This window comes from Myotis myotis, unplaced genomic scaffold (assembly GCF_014108235.1).
Source record: "Myotis myotis isolate mMyoMyo1 unplaced genomic scaffold, mMyoMyo1.p scaffold_m19_p_11, whole genome shotgun sequence".
Taxonomy (NCBI): Eukaryota; Metazoa; Chordata; class Mammalia; order Chiroptera; family Vespertilionidae; genus Myotis; species Myotis myotis.
Window position 1 is genome coordinate 72,902,947 of NW_023416315.1, and position 15,218 is coordinate 72,918,164.

General features: G+C 38.0%; 1 protein-coding gene across 15 annotated transcripts in view; it reads right to left on the reverse strand.

Moving 5' to 3' along the window:
* ST7 (suppression of tumorigenicity 7) overlaps positions 1-15,218 on the reverse strand; it is a 314,766-nt gene that overhangs the window by 257,947 nt on the left and 41,601 nt on the right. The window contains exon 1 of one of the 15 annotated variants that reach the window (XM_036328879.1): positions 7,403-7,439. The exons of the other annotated variants lie outside the window; for them this stretch is intronic. Coding sequence (XP_036184772.1) covers positions 7,403-7,424 — 22 coding nt within the window. The 5' untranslated portion in view covers positions 7,425-7,439. Of the gene's footprint in view, positions 1-7,402; positions 7,440-15,218 lie in introns of those variants that run through there. 15 annotated transcript variants of the gene reach the window in all.

The window sequence follows — 15,218 nt, forward strand, 5'->3', positions numbered from 1 at the left end:
ATATATTATGTACTCTGTTACACTCTGGGGATATGTCTTTAATTTCATTCAAAAGAGATCAGTGGTGTCTTGAATTATTAACCCATTGATATTATTGAGAACCACAATGTAATATAGAATAGTGTGTTTATTTCACATCTAAACAGCTATCATTGAAACACTTAAGATTCCTAATTTTTTTCTTAATTCAGTAAGTGTTTGCAAGTTTATTTAAATATTTATTTATGTGACTATTATTCACACTAATGTGGAAAAACACTTGCACAGATAAAGTGTTTTAGGTAGAAAACATTTCTACCTTCGGTGGCTTAAGCCAATCCTACAAGAGTACTCTGACCAATTAGTGATGCCTGCCACAGAGGCAACTAGTATAAGAAATACACTGGGAACTTGCCAACCCTGACTCACTTCATCCAGTTTCATGCAGTCTCTTTCCTTCAGATCCCCTACTGCATCCCTTCAAAGATCCAAGCAATGTTTCCCCTTCTCAGCCTGTCTTTCCCACTACTGGGTCTACTCTCCACAGATGACCCTTGAAAAGCTCCCTCCTGGTGCAAATGTGTTGGCCCAAAAAGGCAGATTTCCCTAACACCAAGAGTTCACTGGATAAGCAACTATTTGGGCCAGAAGATCTTAAATGGTAGATGGCCAAACCCTGGTAGAATGTGGTAGAGCCATAATTTGAATTTAGGCAACTGAGTCCCCCCTAGTTCTGCAATTGGTCACAACATCTAGCATGTGGATGCTGTCATTTCTACATGTATTAAACTGTATCTTTGTCTTTCAGTTCATAATTATCTGAATCCATTATTAATGAAAGTAAAATCTCTATGAAGAAAATATTACAATTTATTTTTCTAGCACAGCAAATGTGACTACATTACAGGACTTGTAAATAATTCAAAGCATGTGTGTTTTCTAATTAAAAACAGATTAATAAGTTTGTTAATGAATGCTTTATACTTATTGAAAAAAAGGATATCAATGTTCTTTGAAAAACAATTTAAAAAATAACCATACATTTCATAGTCTTGTATTCCATATGGTCTAGTATTAAAAGATTAATAATATTTGAACATAATTTAATGCAGTGATTATTATTAATGTTAAAAATACACATTATCAATGACTTTTCTGACTCAGAATCCACAACAATGAATCCTATTAACATCCTGTGTAACTCCATGGGGATTCTATGGGGAAAGTTTCCATATATGGTAATTTTTCCCCATAGACTCCCCATAGTTTATACAGGATATGAATCTGCTCCATTGTGACAATGAAAACAACAGATTACTGAAAACTCATGTGTAATTTCTGCTGAACAAACTATTGACTAACAATTAGGAAAACTAATACTCAAGTGAAATAAGTAATTTGAAAATTTAAAATTACCCACTGGGTATTATTATTCTATTTCTAGACTAACAAAATAAGTATACAAATATCCAGCAGAAAATTAATTTCCTATCTTACTTAGTTGAAAATATTCTCTTGATACCAAAAATTATGGTGTCAACTATTAGTAGGCAAGAAAACCAAAAGGAAATTTCACATAAGAACTTATACTGACAGGAGGAAAGAATAGGTGATACAAATCAAAAATGTTATATGCGCTTTAGCTTCTCAGGCTTCTGAATGACCACATCCCAACATAAATCTCTATGACCTATAATTATTTTTCCATGTTTGTGACTTTAGTAATCTATAGTATTCTACTCATCTAAAGTCATGTAATATATATATTTTTTTACATTCAGTGCTCTGAGTGCAGATTTAGAGGTAAATTTTTGTGACTTTTGTGTGTATCCTATAAAATAAAAGGCTAATATGCAAATCGACCGAACGGCAGAAGGACTGGTTGCTATGACACGCACTGACCACGAGGGGCAGACACTCAATGCAACAGCTGCCCTGTGGTGGTCAGTGTGCTCCCACAGGGGGAGCGCCGCTCAGTCAGAAGCCGGGCTCACAGCCAGCAAGTGCAGCGGTGGTGGCAGGAGACTCTCCTGCCTCTGTGGCAGCGCTAAGGATGTCTGACTGCTAAGCCATCAGTCAGACATCCCCCAAGGGCTCCTGGACTGCGAGGGGGTGCAGGCCGGGCTGAGGGACCCCCCGGAGTGCACAAATTTTCATGCACCGGGCCTGTAATACTTGTATTTGTATTTTTGCTTTAAGTAACATGAACGCATTTAATTTCTAATACAGTTAAATACTAACAGCCACATTAAAGTTGTAAAAAAACTTTGCTATTCCTAAATTACCTGGTTTCACATGAAACTAACACAACCTGTCACATGTATCCCCATCACCACTAAGCTCACAAAATATAATACTAATATGTCAAACATACTAAGCAAAAATAGCAGTCACTGATGCAATTATTTAATAAAAAGTAGAACTTATATTGAGAAACTGTCCAGTTGTGATTAGCTATTTTTGAATGACCGTAGTTACAATGAACACCTCAACTGATTCACGATCAACACCATAGAACCAAGTTTAACTTTATTATGGGTTGTCAAGAATGGCCCTGAAAGGGAGCGTGAATCATTTGCTTCTCTATGAAAAAGATGCCTGTTTAATTATTCAGTTTCTTGGTGATCTAATATTACCGGAGTATATTCATTTGACTATCTCCTATACAATGGGTCAAAATTTGAGATAATCATGTTGTTCCTGGAAAGATGGTACCACACTCAGTATTAAAACTGAAAAGCTGTCAGTTTTCAACTTAATCCATTCATCAATAATGAAAATAAAAAGCAACAGCAGACCTTTTGGTGCCCATCAAAGACAAATCACATGCGGACACTGCATGTACCCCAAATCCTTTCCAGCACCTGGCTCCCTACCAACGTGATGTGAGCATCCAGAAAATGGCAGAGAAGACTTGTGGGTCAGCCACACCAGAGCGAAACAGAACTAACAACCTAACACATGTGTTCCCATCACCACTAAGGGCATTAAAATTAGCACTTTGCTAGTAATTTGGTGATTTTTTTTTCCCTTTCACAGATGCATTAGATATTTTTCAAAATTTATTACTACTCTAACAAATACTTGGGGGAGGGATTAAACGATACTATTTTCCTCAGGGGCACCCTGTTATTCAAAAGATAAGGTGTTGCTCTCTTCACTGAACTAATAAAGCAGGTGCTTTAGAAAACACATTACTGTGTCAGACCAGGACACAATTCCCACCACAACGCATCTTAAATGGCACCCTTGAGCCCTAAAAAATTAAACATGGGAGGGGAGAAAGAGGAGAAATGAGCTGGATAAATGCTAATTGAATAACTGATCATTATACTTGAAGTATTTACTCTTTGGAGAATAACTGGCTTTATTAGGAAGGATGGCAGCAAGGCAAAACCAGTTTATTTTAATTACTCCATGAAAGATTAAATTTTTCTCTGTTTATAACATTTTAAGAAGAAATTAAACTTTTAATTTGTTGTGTAATTTAGTCTATTGATTATAAAATATCATTAAATCAAATTAAGTATCTGAAATATGCATGTTAATGACTCTCTTCTCAACAAAACTTTATAGATAGTACTTTCTTCTTAAACGTAAATTATTCTCACCACAGAAACTAAAATTTCATTTCCTCAAATCAGATAAAAAGCAAACATACTACTCCCATTTTTAGACATGGGAAATTTCAGTAAAGGAAAAACTCTGTGAAATACATCAAGATGGTAAGAGAATTACAAAAGCCACACTTCCTGCTTTGTAATGATTAATCTACACATAACACAGAACACTTTCATTTCAAAGTGGGCCAAAATAGACTGTGGACAAACTACACAACTATGGGAGATTCAGATCCATTAAGTCAGGAAAAAATGAGACTAGCACTGTATCACTAAAGCGGTGTCAAAAGATATTCACTAAAACTATGTCAGATAGCCCTGGCCATTGTGGCTCAATTGGTTAGGCATCGTCCTGTGCACCAAAAGATTGCTGGGTCGATTCCCAGTCAGAACACATGCCTGGGTTTCAAACTCAAGCCCCATTAGGGGGCGTGCAGGAGGCAACTGATGGATGTTATGCTTTCCCATCAATGTTTTGCTCTTTCCCTTTCCCTTTACTCTCTTTCTCTAAAAATCAATCAATAAATAAAAATTTTAAATGATGTCAGACAGAACATTTATTTTTATTATTAACTTTAATCATCACCTAATAGAGAAACATCGATGTGAGAAAGAAATATTTATTGGTTACCTTCCGTACATGCCCAGGAATTGAACCCACAACCCAATGCCCTGACTGGGAATTGAACCAGCAACCTTTCGGTGAGCAGGATGACACTCAACCAACAGAGCATTTATTAATTCTGTTGCCCTAACTATGTAAGTCTTTCATTTTGAGGAACAAGAGTCTATTCTTTCAGAGAAATTTTTGGTCATTTTTAAGGATCCTTGTGTGGCAGGGGTAGTTGGGTGGAGGGACTTTTTAGTATTTAAATCAAGCACTACTATTTCAGTGAGATAGAACATGTTATAATATATACCCAAGCTACTGCAAATTCCTGACCTCCAAGGTCTGAAACATAAAGTCAACTTAATCTATCCAGTATTTGAAAATGAAGTCACTGGCATTTCCTTCTATTATAGGCAAAGAGCAGAAAGAAAATTTAAAAGAGCCAGTTACACATGAGTCTATGGCAACAGACGTCAGAATAGTGAATAGCTGTTTCTGGCAAGTAATGTTGACTGGGAAGGGTTGCCACAAGTGAACTTTCTGGAGTGACAGAAATGTTCTGTAGCTTTATCTGGGCAGTGGTGGGGTCCATGAGTGTGAACACAGATGAAAATTCAGAGCTGCACACTTTGACTTGTGCAATTTATTTTATGTAAACCATACCTCAATTTAAAAAGTTAATGCATCAAATACAAGTAAAATACTGCAACCAAAATCAGGGGTAAGAATCATTAATCAGACTGTTAGGGAAAAAACTGACCTTTCCAAGATCTAGCACAGCAGGGTATATAGTTAACAAGTATTTATTCTAAAAATTTAGTAAAAATATCCCAGATGGTTTGGAAGATCCTTTCTGAACTAATTAGAACTTAAAAAAAAAAAAAGCCAAAAACTTACATGACAGTATTCTGTCTTCTGAACAATATTCTGCCTTTTTAATAATCTGGTAGCTTTGGAGACCAAAAGCTACCAGAAGTTTTCCACATAGCACATTATGATATTATCAAAAGATCAGGTCTGATAATCAAGAAAGGCTATGTCTGCTTGGTAAACCTGGCCAGACTAGAGTCCCTAGTCCAAAAATCCAAAGACCTTCACAGCTTCCATTTTCAGCTACACAAAAAATAAGACAAATTTTCCTTTAGATATTTCTGTCCATACCTAGATTCCAACATAAACAAAATTTCATGACTGAAATGAAACTGGAAGGTCTTTGCCTTTGAATAGTCTGTTTCTATTTCTGGGATGACAATGAAGGGGACCAACAGTTTAGCCTTTTGGCATACTGATTTTTAAGCTGGTTATTAAGGAACAAAAGAACATTTGACCCTCCCCCCTTTCCTGCCTAAGAGATTCAGAGGGAAAGACCTACTCCAGGAAGGAAATCTTAGGATGTTCTCCTTAGCAGCCTCATTTGAATGGAGCATAGTGGATGGGAGTGCATCAAACAGGGGCCTGTTTACTAGATTACCCCTGACTCATGGTTTCTGGGTTGCCTAGCCAAAAATTACCTGCCATGTGTGTTCTGGTCTTCCTCAATTACCTGTAAATCACCCATTCTCACTTTTGAAATCTAAGTTCCCATACCCCAAATTTTTTTCCTTTATCCAAAATGTCATATATACCCAATTTTAACTCACTGTCTGGGATTTTCATGCTTATATGAATTCCTCATGAGCATGTATTAAAATTTTATTTTATCCTATTAATCTGGCTCTGCTAATTCATTATTAGCCCAGCTGAAAGAACTTAGAAGGTGGGAGAAAAAGTATTATATATATATTTTTTAGCCCCCACAATAATTCTAACTGTACCATTAAGTGAATTCAAAAACTACTTTTAAATGATTAGGAAATAATAGTGGCACATGCTGAATGAGACATTGCATCTCAATGTTAATGTATCTTGACCTTAATTAGGCAATGTGGTAATTTCAGAAATGGGGAGCTACCATGTGAAACAGCAAAAATAATCAACCCTTTAAAAAAGCCAGTCAAGAACTGAGGAGTATTAGCTCTCTTGAAATAGTAGTATTCTATAAAATCATAAGCAGTGCACAAATAGTCACCCTGCTCACCTGCGATCAGAAAGGTCAAATTACAAATTCATAAGAAATGCGTTTCTTAAATTTCTGCCCTAGCCCCCTACTCCTCTCAAAAATTGGTGTTTTGCCAATATTTGATGTTCTAAGCCAACAGGTTGAGTCTCTTTAGAATTCTTAACTGTCACCTTTGCTTACTGATATAACCAAATAGTCTACAGACCCTGTACAACTGCACTGACAAATTATATTATTCTACAACCAACATTAAATAATCCTAAATTATTTAGACTGGTCATTATTTTATAAATAACTAATTTTAGCTGTCTACAAGTGCTGTCCAGTCCAGCCAGGCAGGGCCTGCTTCTGCACCAAAGCAATTTTATTGCATATGTTTTAAAACAGATATGAAGCCATTGTGCAAATTTAAAAATTCTTCTTCAAAAATAAAGCATATTTCACCTAGCTGGTGTGGCTTAGGGGTTGAGCGTCAACCTATGAACCAGGAGGTCACGGTTTGATTCCCGGGCAGGGCACATGCCAGGGTTGCAGGCTCAAGCCCAGTAGGAGGCATGGAGAAGGCAGCTGATCAATGATTCTCTCTCATCGTTGATGTTTCTCTCTCTCCCTCTCCCTTCCTCTCTCTTTAAAAATCAATAAACTATTTTAAAATATTTTTAATAATAAGTCAATAAATTCTTTTTAAAAATACAAAGGAAAAGATTATAATGATACATTTTTATCCTTTTAGATTAAAAAAAAATGTAAGTCCTTCTATCTTTCCTAATAAGCACTTTCATCACTGATCCTCCCACTATCTCTATTAAGGTTTAAGGACCATTACGGAACCCACAACAACAGATCAGTGACAGACTAGATCCTATCAATTAACACATTCTAAGGAGGCTGCCTGGATCCTGTGTCCTCCCTCCCTCCTGAAGGCCTGGTTTTGACCACATTGACATCCCGGCCTTCAGAATGAATAACCCAGTTAAGGGACAGTCCCTTCCCTGAGACCAATTCCTTTGTAATTAGAGCAAAAACACAAAGACTGTTAATGACCTAAGGCAAAGTGATATACACTCCAAGCCAATGAAACCATGACAGCAAGCAGATTTCTAAACAGCAAGTAAGTGGGATCCATTTACTTACATGAAGATTCAGTGCCAAACATGGCTGGCTCCAGAGGCTGCTTTAAAAAAAAATTAGAAGAAAGGGAGTGGAGGGAAGGAAGGAAGAAAAATCGAGGAGAGTGTATGTGTGAGAGTGAAGAGATGAGACTACACAGCAGGGGTCATGAAGACAGACAATGCAGTCCAAGCTGTGTCCAGCTGCCAGATTCTCCTCTTACAAGCTTCAGTGTTCTCCCGTGTGACTGAAAAGCAAGGTTTCCTACAGCACCAAAAACCAAAACCGAAGAGCTGCTTTTGGAAATCCAACAGGGAAAGGCAGGCCAATGTGGCTCTTCTGGGATGCGGTGAGGCAGGACTAGGTAGCAGCAGAGGCAGGACTGGGAGAGCAGCCACAGAGGATACTGCAATCCCCAGCTCTGCCGTAGCAGTAAGACAATAGCAGGGCTTATGCATACACTGATGACGTCAGAGACACTGCACAGACCAACTGCGCTGCTGAGCCAGAGGCTCCAGTGCCTTCAGGGGAACAGGCGATTCAAAGGGGAATTCCTTTGTCACAAAATGCACAAGACCAAGAGCCACATATCTATTCCCCTCCTGACAAGATCTTCATTCTGTGATGTCAGACACTAAAAGAGAACTCAGAGAAATTTAAATGCTGGCTTTATAGCAACTAACCACAAAAAATCATGCAGATCGGGGTTCTTGTTTTTATGCAGCAAGCAGAACTTTTCAAGGGAAATAAGAATCAGAAATGAAAAAAATAAATAATCTACCTTTAAAAATAACTACAGAACTCATTGGTTTTTTTCTCTAGGAAGTTGGCATTCTGATAGATCAAGGGGTGTATACTCAGTCACACAAAAAAATGTGAAAATATATATACTATTGCACAAATATTCTGGACTTATACACACAAATGTAACAGTAAAATAACAGTATAACTGCTTAGAACACTGCTTGGTACACAGTGAGTACTCATATTAGTGATTACATCCCCATTAGTTATTTTGCAACTATTATTCAAATGTGAAAAACACTGCTTTGGGAATACACTTATGTACATGTATTTCTCCTATCCTATTCCTTTTGCCTTATTTTTCTTCATTTCGCCTAATGAGAATTACTGTCAGTTTCCAGAGTAACTCGGTCATTTTAAGGCTATTGTACACACACCTGTGTGCACCTGTGTGCAAGTGGACTTATGACCAACAAACATATTTCTTTTTAACCTATCCATGCAAAGAAACAATTGAAGGTATTAATATTTTGTCTCTTGACTCACTTGACAAATAAAGGTCTTCCTACATTACCTTTACTCTTAGAAATCTGTTTTTTTAAAGCTATAAGTGTACAGACTTTCAGTAGCATGTCTATCCAACACAAATACAGAAACAAATTTTATTTTACTATTTTAAAAATGTTGAAATGTACAAAGTGTATGTTTGTTTGTGTATTCCCGTAACTCCACACTTTTAAAATCATATAAAGTAGGAACTTCAAGTGTTCATTTCTTCTCCATCCATTCATCCAAAGTTATATTATTTTTCTAAGATTTTCTTATGTTTACACAAAGACATCTTTATATAATACCGCTTTTACACATTAAATTCTGATATAAATGTGGAACTAAAAATTACCATCTAAAATATCATTAATAGCTTTTCTGGTCAGGATATATAGATCTGTCTCATCCTTTTAATGGTTGTATAATATTCCATTGTGTGTAAATAGCATAATTTATTTAAGGTAATCTGACCTTTACCTTACTGAAAATAAGTAAATGCAATGATGATATATGTAAGATAAAAAAAAACTTATTTTGTTGTCGAAATTAACAATAACTCATTTATTGAATGTTTACTATGTGGCAAATATTATTCTGATAACTTAATATTTATTAAATTATTTAGTCTCCATAATAAACCTAGAGGTAGATGTCATTATTACCCACACTTGACACATGGTGAAATAATTTTCCAAGGACACTCAGGTAGTAAGTGATAAGGTAGGATACAAACCTAGGCAGTCTGGTTCCAAAGCATATGCTTATAATACCTCTTAAGAAATGAATACATAATTACCAAAATTATATTTTAAGAATTCAACTAAAATGAGAGAAAAGTAGAAATCAATTGAAAATGTGGAGAAAAAAATCCTTAAGAAAGCTCACCAAAGAAAACTAAAAATGACAGAAAAGACTATGCTAAAAATTGCAAGAATTAAGAAAAATGCATCCCTCCCAAAATAATTAGTCAGGTCAACAGCCAGGAAAGAATATCATTAATGGTGTTAAAATATACCTGTAGGAAGTGGGAAATGGCAAATATACTTCCAAAGGATTGAAACTAGAATATTATTTTACATAAGCTCTATTTTAATTGCATATCAGATACTGCACATGAATAAGTCACACATGGATGTGGCCATCAGAAAGGCAGGAAGAAAAGTAGAATGAGAAAACTGTCCCTGTGTAACAGAGATTTTCCACCAGAAGCCACAGTCTATATACAATAACTAGAGGCCCAGTGCACAACATTCGTGCTCTTGGTGGGGGAGAGGGTTCCCTCAACCCGACCTGCACCCTCTCACAGTCTGGGACCCCTCAGGGGATGTCCACCTGCCAGCTTAGGCCTGTTCCCCATGAGGAGTGGGGAGCAGGCCTATGCCAGCAGTTAGACATTCCCTGAGGGGTCCTTAGCACTGGCTGCTGCCACGGCCACTGCGCTCCCCAGCCATGAGCCGGTTTCTGGCTGACCAGCGCTCCCCCTGTGGGAGTGCACTGACCACCAGGGGGCAGCTTCTTCATTGAGCGTCTTCCCCCTGGTGGTCAGTGCATGTCATAGTGACTGATCATCTGCTGTTCAGTCTACTTGTATATTAGCCTTTTATTATATAGGACTAGAGGCCCAGTAAACAAAGTCGAGCACCAGTGGGTTCCCTTGGCCTGGCCTGCGGGATCAGGCCGAAATCGGCTCTCTGACATCCCCAGAGGGGTCCCAGATTGCGAGTGCGCAGGCTAGGCCAAGGGACCCCATCGGTGCACTTTCGGGCCAGGGAGGGACATGGGAGGTTGGCCAGCCAGGAAGGGACCGCAGGAGGGCTCCAGGGCATGTGCATTTTTCTGAGTGCCTATATTTATTTCTTGGCACAGACTTCATAGATAGATAGATAGATAGATAGATAGGTAGGTAGGTAGGTAGGTAGATAGATAGATAGATAGATAGATAGATAGATAGATAGATAGATAGATAGAAAGATGATAGATAGATTTTTTTTTTTTTTTTACTGATTTCAGGTAGGAAGGAAGAGGGAGAGAGATAAAAACATCAATGATGAGAGAGAATCGGTGATAGGCTCCCTCCTACAGGCCCCACACTGGGGACTGAGCCTGCAACCCGCCATATGCCCTGACTGGGAATCAAACTGACCTCCTGGTTCATAGGTTGATGCTCAACCACTGAGCCATGCCAGCTGGGCTTGGCACAGACTTCTAATAGAAGTAAAAGGCTGCAATATTTTTCAAGAAATCCACTTACCTTTTTGATAACTATAACTACATTAAAAACATTAGATATCTCACCTGTCCATAGAACTGGATACAAACTACAACCTCTGACTCCTATTAAGGTTTCTACAGTCTCAGGAGGCCTGAGGTTTCCACTTTAGAGGTTTGGGATCCTTTATCACTTAAGACCCATACTTGACAACATAGATTCCAAAAATGTAGTTTGCTCCAATTCCTTCCTCTGGTTAGCTGACATGAGCTCGAAGAATGAAGACAAATTTTAATGTTGTCTAAGGAAAATGCAATGAAGGACGAATAAAACTGATCTGGTATCACCTATGACACTCCAAAAACAATACATTCCAAAACCAAAGTGATCCTTGGATTATCAATTATGTCTAATTATGCTCTCCCCTCCCCTCCTCTCTCCCAAATAAATAATTGATTTCACAAAAATTTGATTTGCACACCATAATTAGCTGCCTTGCCAAAGGTTCATCCACCAGGATTTTGTCATTATACTTGGGTCTCTGCCCTGGTAAAAAGTCTTCCAAAAGCCTTGGTTCTTTGGTTGAAAAGCAGTATGTCAGAAAACCACATCACCATTAGCCAAAAGTTCCTATTTAGGGTAATAAAATTTTGAATTAGTTGTACACATTTCTGTGCAGACTCATGTCCTTACCGCCGAATCAGTACCTCACCTTCCAATTCTACCTTCTCCCCATCCAATCTAAGGGAATCTCCATTTACTCATGCAGCAACCACCACCTGTGTTAGTCTAATCTTAACTGTATTCCTAAACCTGTACCAATTTACTAGCCAGTGAAACTAGAAATTGAGAACAGACTCTGCAGTTTTTAAAAGAGGCTAGTTATCCATCAGAAAAATATGAACATATTAACACTCAGAAAATTTAGGATGAAAACTGAAATCTCCAATTCACTTCATTACATTAATTCTAATAATAAGATTGAGCCACTCACATGCACAAAATAACCACCACAGTGCCGAAAACATTTTATAGAAACCACAAGCTCTCTGTAGAATTGCATGTATTTTATTCTCTATGTGGCATAATCTGAACTCAGATGTTTGTACTCTAAACCTTCTGGCCCAGAGGGAAGAAATATGGATTAATTATGGGTTGCAGTTTAAGTCTGTTTGAGTATAACCCAAATTGAAATAGAAGGAACAGCAAGCTTATGTCTGATAAATTCCCTTAAGTGCTTATCCTAAATTATCACAATTTATATACAACAAATCCATACATACTCAGGAATAAATTTTTAAATATAAATTTAAGATATATTTTTTTAAATTCTACAGGCTGAAAAATATTTTATAATTTTACCTGTATACTCCATAATGAAGCAATAGGCGGGGAACCAGGTGTTTTCCAAAGTACAACAACCAGACATGAAACGAAACAGCTCCCCCAGCAAGCAAAGTGCTCTGGGGAAGCCTCTGGCCATGCGACATTAAGCAACAGCCATGGCTCTGCTCTCCTTAGCCTGTTCTTCTAAAGTCGTCCATAGGAATGTCTTAGAAAAGAATCGCTATTTCTTCCCATTTCATCCCTATAATAATTTAAAACTAGGGAAAAAATAATCCTCTTCTTTCTCTTAGTGCACAATATATCTACACTTCCCCCTGGCACTCAATGTTTGCAAACCTGAAAGGAGTTGATGTCCAAACTTTTAGAAAGAGTATAATTTTGTCATTACAGAAACTAACTATCACCATAAAGAGGGTCACATGAATTTTCTGGTTTCCCATTGCATATACAAGTTATGCTTATACTCTAGTCCAGTGGTCGGCAAACTGCGGCTCGCGAGCCACATGCGGCTCTTTGGCCCTTGAGTGTGGCTCTTCCTAAGCCAGTGATGGCGAACCTTTTGAGCTCGGCATGTCAGCATTTTGAAAAACCCTAACTTAACTCTGGTGCTGTGTCACATATAGAAAATTTTTGATATCTGCAACCATAGTAAAACAAAGATTTATATTTTTGATATTTATTTTATATATTTAAATGCCATTTAACAAAGAAAAATCAACCAAAAAAATGAGTTCGCGTGTAACCTCTGACATGCGTGTCATAGGTTCGCCATCACTGTCCTAAGCCTTAGGAGTTCCCTAATTAAGTTAATAACAATATACCTACCTATATAGTTTAAGTTTAAAAAATTTGGCTCTCAAAAGAAATTTCAATCGTTGTACTGTTGATATTTGGCTCTGTTGACTAATGAGTTTGCCAAGCACTGCTAGTCTATTAAGTGTGCAATAGCATTATCTCTAAAAACAATGTACATGCCTTAATTTAAAAACATTTTATTGCTTTAAAATGCTAACCATCAGCTGAGCCTTTAGCAAGTTGAAATCCTTTGCTGGTGGAGGGTCTCACTGCAGTGATGGCTGCTGGCTGGTGAGGGTGTTGGTTGTGGATGGGTGGGATGGCTGTGGCAATTTCTTAAAATAAGACAACAGTGCCGTTTGCCTCATGGACTGACTCTTCCTGTCACCAACAATGTCCCTCGTGCACACGATGCTGTTCGATAGCATTTACCCACAGCAGAACTTCTTTAACCACCGAAGCCAGTGCTCTCAAGCCCTGCGCTGCTTTACCAACTAACTTCATGTCATATTCTAAATCCTTTGTTGTCACTTCACCAATCGCCACAGCCTCTTCACCAGGAGTACATTCCATCTCAAGAAACCACTTTCTTTGTTCATCCATAAGAAGCAAGTTCTCATCCATTCAAATTTTATTGTGAAATTCCAGCAATTCAGTCACATCTTCAGGCTCCACTTCTAATTCTAGTTCTCCTGCTATTTCCACCACAGCTGCAATTACTTCCTCCACTGAAGCCTTGAGCCCCTCAAATTCATCCATAAGTGTTGGAATCAACTTCTTTCAAACTCCTGTTAACCTTAATATTTTTACCTCTTCTCGTGTATCACAAATGTCCTTAATGGCATCTAGAATGATGAAATCTCACAGTATATCTCCATAAAGCTCTTGGATGACCAAGTGCATTGTCAAGAGGCAGCAATATTTTGAAAAGAATCTTCTTCTCTGAGCAACAGGTCTTAACAGTGGGCTTAAAATATTCAGTAAACCATGTTCTAAACAGATGTACTGTCATCAGGCTTTGCTGCTCCATTTATAGAGCACAGATAGATTTACATAATTCTTAAGGGCCCTAGGATGTTGGGGATGATAAATGAGCGCTGGCTTCAATTTAAAGGAAATAACCTAACAAGAGAGTCAGCCTGTCCTTTGAAGCATTGAAGCCACCTATGAGGGTCCTAAATGGCATCTTCTTCCAATAGAAGGCTGTTCCACCTGCACTGAAAGTGTGTCGTTGAGTGTAACCATCTTCATTAGTAATCTTAATTAGCTACCTTTATTAAGTAGATAGATCTTCCGGATAACTTTCTATAGCTTCTACACCAGCACTTACTGCTTCACCTTGTACTTCCATGTTATGGAGATGGTTTCTTTCCTTAAACCTCATAAACCAAGCTCTCTACTAGTTTCAAACTGTTCTTCTTCAGCTTATTCACCTCTCTCAGCCTTCATAGAATTGAGGAGAGTTAGCCTTGCTCTGGATTAGGCTTCGGCTTAAGGGAATGCTGTGGCTGGTTTGACCTTCTATACACTATAACTATCTCTGTGTCAGCAATATGCTGTTTCACTTTCTTAGTATTCATGTGTTCAGTTGAGTAACACCTTTCATTTCCTTTAAAAACTCTTCCTTTGCATTTACAAGTTGGCTAACTGGCGCAAGAAACCCAAATTTCGGCCTCTCTTGGCCTTTGACATACTAGTACCTTCCTCAGTAAGCGTAATCATTTCTAGTTTTTGTGTTTTTTTTATTTGAAGTGAGAGGTGTGATTCTTCCTTTCACTTGAACACTTAGAGGACATGTGGGGTTACTACTTAGCCTTATTTCAGGAAATAGGGGAAAAGGGAAGCTCGAGGAGAGAGAAAGAGACAAGAAACGGCAAGCTGAGGGAGCAGCCAGAACACACACACTTGTTTGTGGTGCCCAGAAACAATTACAAAAGTGAATTGGGCCAAAGTTTTGCCACCCTAAAGCTGCATTTTGGGATATTGATTTTAAGCTATTTATTAAGAAACAGAAGCCTCGGGAAGAACCTTTGACCCTCTCCCTTCCTGCCTAAGAGATTCAGGTGGAAAGGCCCACTCCAGGAAAGAAATCTTAGGATGTTCACCTTAACATAATATAAATTAAGTTCGTGTAGTAAATAGGAGGCTTCCGGTAGGCCCTGTTAGCTAGATACCCACTGTGTTCCATTGTTTCTG